This window comes from Salvelinus sp. IW2-2015, unplaced genomic scaffold, assembly GCF_002910315.2.
Source record: "Salvelinus sp. IW2-2015 unplaced genomic scaffold, ASM291031v2 Un_scaffold2622, whole genome shotgun sequence".
Taxonomy (NCBI): domain Eukaryota; kingdom Metazoa; phylum Chordata; class Actinopteri; order Salmoniformes; family Salmonidae; genus Salvelinus; species Salvelinus sp. IW2-2015.
In genome coordinates, this window is record NW_019943930.1 from 15947 (window position 1) to 23008 (window position 7062).

The following is a 7062-nucleotide window of genomic DNA, read 5'->3' on the forward strand; positions in this document are numbered from 1 at the left end:
GTCACGCGCTACCCCACACAGTACCGCCTAGTCACTAGAAAAAGCTACCAGCCTTCAATAGTAAGCCACTTTTGGTACAATTGCAAAAAGGATATCACAGGTTTTTGTTGTGAAGTTTTCTTTTCCAGTGTTTCATAAACAACGCCAGATGTCTCGTCTATGATCAATACACATCAAGAACTCCAAGTCAACGACTTCTAGAATACACACACGTTGACCATTAAACAGTAAAGCTTGTTGTGTGAATATGATTTGGAATATTGACCAGCCAGTTCTCATGTTATTACATACGCACAAAAAAAACTATTTATTTACAAACAGTTTCAACTTATTTACTCGATGGAGCACAAATTGAGTTTTAAATGTTTTGAGGATAAAAAATATTGTCCCCCCAGAAGCATAACATCACAAATCTTGTAAAAACATTGTGTTCTCAGATACTGGAGAAATAAACAATCTTGTAATCCTGGAATCAACTCCAACTCCCACCTATTATTTAATCATCATCATCATCATCCCATACCAAGTAGCTTTGTATTATTTTGCCGATCAGATTGACTCATTCCACTTCCATTAAACTATGTAAGAGACATCTCCTATGTCTCAGTGCATGTGTGTGTTATTGCATCTCCTGTTGGTAATTCAGTGACAGGCTGAACTGAACCTAAATAAATGCTCAACTTAACAGAAGTTCCTGTTTAGTTTGTTTTACCAACTAAAATCACATGAACTGGTCTGATGGGTGAGTTACTAGTCCTTACTGAAGGCTGTTCACTCAAAGAACATCAATAACATACAGTGCATTTCCCTCTTCTCATAGTAGTCAGTGCATTCTAACAGGCCCAGGCTTGTTGCTAAGTGCAATCACTCTTTCTCCACTTGTGAAACGGAGAGAGGGCTAAGAAGTTGAAGCATAATGACAACCGGGTGTGGCTAGACTGTTGGTGGCTAGTAGTTATGAAAGAGTGCATTTCCACATCAAAATCCTGTGTCGGGACRGAAAAGACTCAAAGAGGGGCCATCTGGAGGAAACAAACAAACACTCAAACACTTAGTACCATGTACAAAAACACACAAATCAATCGAGAGCTCCACTTCCAACACCAGATGGAGTGACATCAATTATGGATTGGGCTGCGTCGTACGACCTTCCTGGACTCACGTGACGTTTAACCTTTTGGAATCCAGTATGTGAAAATACACTATAGAGGACGGATGTGTATATTCCAGCGGAGGCTCATTGTAATGGCTGGAATGGAATTCATGGAACAGAGTCAAACATGTGGTTTCCATATGTTTGATGTGTTTGATCCCGTTTCATTTATTCCATTCCAGCCATTACAATGAGCCCGTCCTCCTATAGCTCCTCCGACAAGCCTCCTCTGGTGTATGTATTTCTGCTTGTACAGTGCCAAGGCAGTTTATCCTACTAAAGGGTGTCTGATAAGGGTTGGTGTGGCCTCTGCTGCTGGCCAATTGAAAGARTGTTACTAGCTGGTACAAAGGTCTGGGGGGTTGTGTTGTGTGTTCTGGCCCAAAAGACAGACAAGGGAACTAATCCTGTGCTCCATGATGATACAGTGACTATAGTACACGTTGTTTCATTAGTCTGATAACTCTCCACGCCACCCAGCCCCGATACTACGACCTGGCTCCCGTCTTGGACTTGATGATGGTGATGACGCTGGTGGCCGTGGCCACCTTCCCAGGGACCAGGGGCCCCATGACCCCCCGACCCCCTGGGGTTAAGGCTACGGCCGGGCTGCGCGCCACAGTCCTGGCGAAGCTCTGCAGGGCCTCGTACTTGGAGCGCAGCGAGTCCAGCTCCACCTTCATGGTGGCGTTCTCTGTGGCCAGCTTGTCCACCTCCAGCTGCAGCGCCGTCTTCTGCTTCTCTAGCTCCTCCTTCTGGGTGACCCGCTTGACGCGGCAGCTGGCGGCGTAGCCACGGTTCTTCAGGGTGCGCCGCCGCTGCTTGAGCTGCAGGATTTCGTCCTTGGTGAGGCCGCGGAGGTGAGCGTTGAGCTCCCGGACAGACATGGTCACCAGTTCGTCGTCCGTGAGGCTGGTCCCATTCTCCCCTGGCTCCTTCTTCACCTGAGAGGGAAGTGAAGGGGGGGTGATTTGATTTATTTTGGAGGTAAAACATTTTTCAGTAAAAAGTACAAAGCCCAGAGGATAACTCATGAAAGCATTATACAGCAGTTATTTTCAATGTGGTCCAAAGAGCAGGGGAAAGGGGGGGATGTGGTCAGGAGGAGGAGAAAGGGGGGACAAAGAGGGAGAAGGAGGAAGTGGGGTGATGACAAACAAACAAGTATGACTAGAGTACAGATGGTAAGAAGACACTGACAGTGTGAGAGAGACAAAGGTTAAGGTAGGGGTCAATGTACTTCTTTGGTTAGTTTACCTTCAAGGCTTTGTTTCCCTTGTTTGTAGTAGTCATGCCACGAGAGCCGCTTCCAACTACACCACTTGTTGGTCTGTGGAAGAGAACAACTTCAATCAGAATCCATATAGCCAGAGGAGRAGAACAGTGAGGTTTCACTGAGAGTTCACTTCAAATATAGAAGAACATGAGAAGAACAGGAAAGGTGCTCAAAAAGATCTGTTCCTCAAACTCAAAATCCATTGGAGGAAAAGGTCAGAGAGGAGGGACCTTGGAAATTCTCTAATACGGATGAGAAGGAAACGAGGAGATAGATTGTGCAGAATAGAGGAAAGGCAAATTGTGACGGAGGCATTAGTTTTCAGAGATGGAGCAGAGACTTCGACTTCAAAGCTCTTCCTCTAAAAGTAACAGGCAGGCCAATCAGTAACAGGCAGGCCAATCATTTGTGCAACTGTGAACTAACGGACAGTTGGCATTTGACGGTTTGGCACAACTACAGCAGTAGCGACTGTCATTTGATTTATTAGAAAACAAAACTATCAGCGGGGAACTTCCTCAACGAGCAGCCACCAGACAGGAAACACCTCAACTGAAAAAGTCCCCATCCTACTGTATGTACCTCAGACTAACATCTCAGACAAACAGCTCTAACAAACACACACACCACACACCTCAGAAAGAACTGACTGTATGTACCGTCCTGAACCTCTGACAAACAGCTCTAACAAACACACACACACACACACCTCAGAAAGAACTGACTGTATGTCAGTCCTGACACCTCAGACTAACAGCTCTAACACACACACACCACACCTCAGAAAGAACTGACTGTATGTACCAGTCCTGACACCTCAGACTAACAGCTCTAACACACACACACACACACCTCAGAAAGAACTGACTGTATGTACCAGTCCTGACACCTCTGACAAACAGCTCTAACACCACACACACACCTCAGAAAGAACTGACTGTATGTACCAGTCCTGACACCTCAGACTAACAGCTCTAACACACACAACACACACCTCAGAAAGAACTGCTGTATGTACCAGTCCTGACACCTCAGACTAACAGCTCTAACACACACCCACACACACACCTCAGAAAGAACTGACTGTATGTACCAGTCCTGACACCTCTGAACAAACAGCTCTAACACACACACCAACACCTCAGAAAGAACTGACTGTATGTACCAGTCCTGACACCTCAGACTAACAGCTCTAACACACACCACACACACCTCAGAAAGAACTGACTGTATGTACCAGTCCTGACACCTCTGACAAACAGCTCTAACACACACACAACCACACCTCAGAAAGAACTGACTGTATGTACCAGTCCTGACACCTCAGACTAACAGCTCTAACACACACACACACACCTCAGAAGAACCGACTGTATGTACCCGTCCTGACAACACCTCTGACAAACAGCTCTAACACACACACTTTAGAAATAACTCAGTCTGAGGAATATGTCCATTGTCCACGGAAAATATTTAAAACACATTTAAAGACAAGCGTTTATTATTCGACAAGTTCAGGTAGTTCATCCCCGTTTGGTGACTATGAATAAAAGATGACAGGGGAGGGAAACTGTATTCCAGTCAAGTCCATCCTATTCAACTATTACTGTACATATTAGAGGTCGACCGATTAATCGGAATGGCCGATTAATTAGGGCCGATTTCAAGTTTTCATAACAATCAGAAATCGGTATTTTGGGCGCTGATTTGCCGATTTTTAAAATATATATATTTTTTTTATACCTTTATTTAACTAGGCAAGTCAGTTAAGAACACATTCTTATTTTCAATGACGGCCTAGGAACGGTGGGTTAACTGCTTGTTCAGGGGCAGACCGACAGATTTTCACCTTGTCAGCTCGGGATCAATATTGCAACCTTACAGTTAACTAGTCCAACGCAATAACGACCTGCCTCTCTCTCGTTGCATCAACAAGGAGACTGCCTTTACGCGAATGCAGTAAGCCAAGGTAAGTTGCTAGCTAGCATTAAACTTATCTTATAAAAAAACAATCAATCATAACCCTAGTTAACAACACATGGTTGATGATATTACTAGATATTATCTAGCGTGTCCTGCGTTGCATATAATCTGACTGAGATACAAATACAAGTATCTAAGTATCTGACTGAGTGGTGGTAGGCAGAAGCAGGCGCGTAAACATTAATTCAAACAGCACTTTCGTGCGTTTTGCCAGCAGCTCTTCGTTGTGCGTCAAGCATTGCGCTGTTTATGAACTTCAAGCCTATCAACTCCCGAGATGAGGCTGGTGTAACCGAAGTGAAATGGCTAGCTTGTTAGCGTGCGCTAATAGCGTTTCAACCGTCACTCGCTCTGAGCCTTCTAGTAGTTGTTCCCCTTGCTCTGCATGGGTATGCTGCTTCGAGGTGGCTGTTGTCGTTGTGTTGCTGGTTCGAGCCCAGGGAGGAGCGAGGAGAGGACGGAAGCTATTCTGTTACACTTGCAATACTAAAGTGCCTATAAGAACATCCAATAGTCAAAGGTTAATGAAATACAAATGGTATAGAGGGAAATAGTCCCTATAATTCCTATAATAACTACAACCTAAAACTTCTTACCTGGGAATATTGAAGACTCATGTTAAAGGAACCACCAGCTTTCATATGTTCTCTGTTCTGAGCAAGGAACTGAAACGTTAGCTTTCTTCATGGCACATATTGCACTTTTACTTTCTTCTCAAAAACTTTTGTTTTTGTCATTACTTAAACCAAATTGAAACATGTTTTCATTTATGTTATGTCAAATTATGAGACACCTTATCGATAGCAACAGCTTATGGTCCTCCTGGAAACAGAAGTTTTTTTTGACTCAATGGACGAATGTAAGTCAGATATGATGCTGATGAATGTCTGCTCGAGCGTGTTGCAACTGGTTCACCTCTGATGCTCACAGGCAAATGTGTATGGAAGAGATTTCTGAATGTTCTTCCGCCCAGCATACACCCCTCCAACCAGACATGCTTTATTCTAATTTGCTGGATGCAGAGTTCAACAGAAGTTCAAGTGAAGGTCAAGCAAATCTAGAGAAAGCAGACTGTATTGCAATCATCTCTGATGGGTGCCGAATGTTCGTGGGAAGGAATAATTAACTACATCATCTCCCACCCCTCAACGCAATTTCTACAAGAGCACAGACACAAGGGACAACAGACACACCGGTCTCTACATTGCAGATGAGCTGAAGTCGGTCATCAATGACTCTTGGACCACAGAAGGTATTGCACTGGTGACAGACAATGCGCGAACATGTTCGCTGCATTGTCTAAAGTGGAGGAGTCCTACCCTCAATGCTCATGCATTGAATCTGCTCCTCAAGGACATCATGGCACTGAAACAATGGATACACTCTACAAGAGAGCCAAGGAAATGGTTAGGTATGTGAAGGGTCATCAGTTATATCAAGCATCATACCTCACCAAGCAAAGTGAGAAGAAATAGAGCACCACATTGAAGCTGCCCAGCAACAACCTGTTGGGTGGGTTGTCATCATGTTGACAGTCTCCTGAGAGGGGAGGGTCTCTCCAAAGAAATGGCCATATCAGTCTGCCGATATGGCCAGCCCCATCAAGAGACTCCTGTATAGTATTTTGGGAGAAGAGTGGTAACAGCCTGAAACCTATAGCAGTTGCCATTGCATGGATTGAGGGAGACATGCCATCCTGTTCTGATGTTCAGACTCTGCTTGCAGATGTAGAGAATCAATCCGTACGGCCCTGCCACTTCACTGTCGCTCCAAGCAGAGGAAACTGCAGTTCTGAAATACATCATAAAGCATGAAGACTTCTGCCTGAAGCTCATACCCGCCGCAGCGTACATGTTGGACCCCAAGTATGCTGGCAAGAGCATCCTGTCTGTGCAGAGATCAACAAGGCCTATGGTGTCATCACTACTACTGTCTCGCCACCTTGCTGGATGAGGGCAAGGTTCTTGGCAGTCTGGCGAGGTATACTTCCAAGCAAGGGCTTTGGGATGGAGATGCAATATGGAGTCGTGCCAACATATCTCATCAGCCACCAGGTGGAAGGACTTTGTGGATCTGAGGCTCTTCCCCTCTTGCCTCACCATCCTCCAAATCCCACCAACATCATCGTCTCAGAGCGCAACTGGTCCTTGTTTGGAGAACACACACGCACACCAGAGCACACAACAGGCTGACGAATACAAGGGTTGAGAAATTGGTGGCCATCGGGAAAATCTTAGGCTTTTTGAGCCTGACAACGAGCCATCCTAAACAAAGTTGGAAATGCAGTGAAGATGAGGCTCAGAGTCAGATTTTCAAGAGTGGACATTGAGAGGTCCAGGAGAAGACATGGAAGCCTGAGGGAAGACAACAACAAGCTTTAAGTCTATATAGTTTATATAATTCCCAATATTCCCTTTCTTTTGTTGTTCAGTGAAATCATCCCATGTGAAGAGTCAACTCATTTAATTAAAGTTCAATTCGTAACTAAATATTTTTTTTCTATTGAAAGGATTTAATAATTTGCAATTATGTCTACTTATGATAAGGTAAAGGGTTTCTGTTTCCCCTCCGCCCAAAATTAACCAAATGAAATGGGTTTTAACAAAAAATATTTTAAAATCCCGCAATTTGCCCAAAAAAACATCTTCAT

General features: G+C 44.4%; 1 protein-coding gene across 2 annotated transcripts in view; it reads right to left on the minus strand.

Moving 5' to 3' along the window:
• Positions 1 to 503: 503 nt before the first annotated feature.
• LOC112074412 (transcription factor MafG-like) overlaps positions 504 to 7062 on the minus strand; it is a 53780-nt gene continuing 47221 nt past the window's right edge. For both annotated transcript variants that reach the window (XM_024141596.2, XM_024141594.2), the window contains exons 2-3: positions 2411 to 2483; positions 504 to 2097 (exon numbers count right to left, since the gene is read on the minus strand). In XM_024141596.2, the coding sequence (XP_023997364.1) occupies positions 1642 to 2097; positions 2411 to 2446 (492 nt within the window). In that variant the 5' untranslated portion in view covers positions 2447 to 2483 and the 3' untranslated portion in view covers positions 504 to 1641. The remainder of the gene's footprint in view (positions 2098 to 2410; positions 2484 to 7062) is intronic.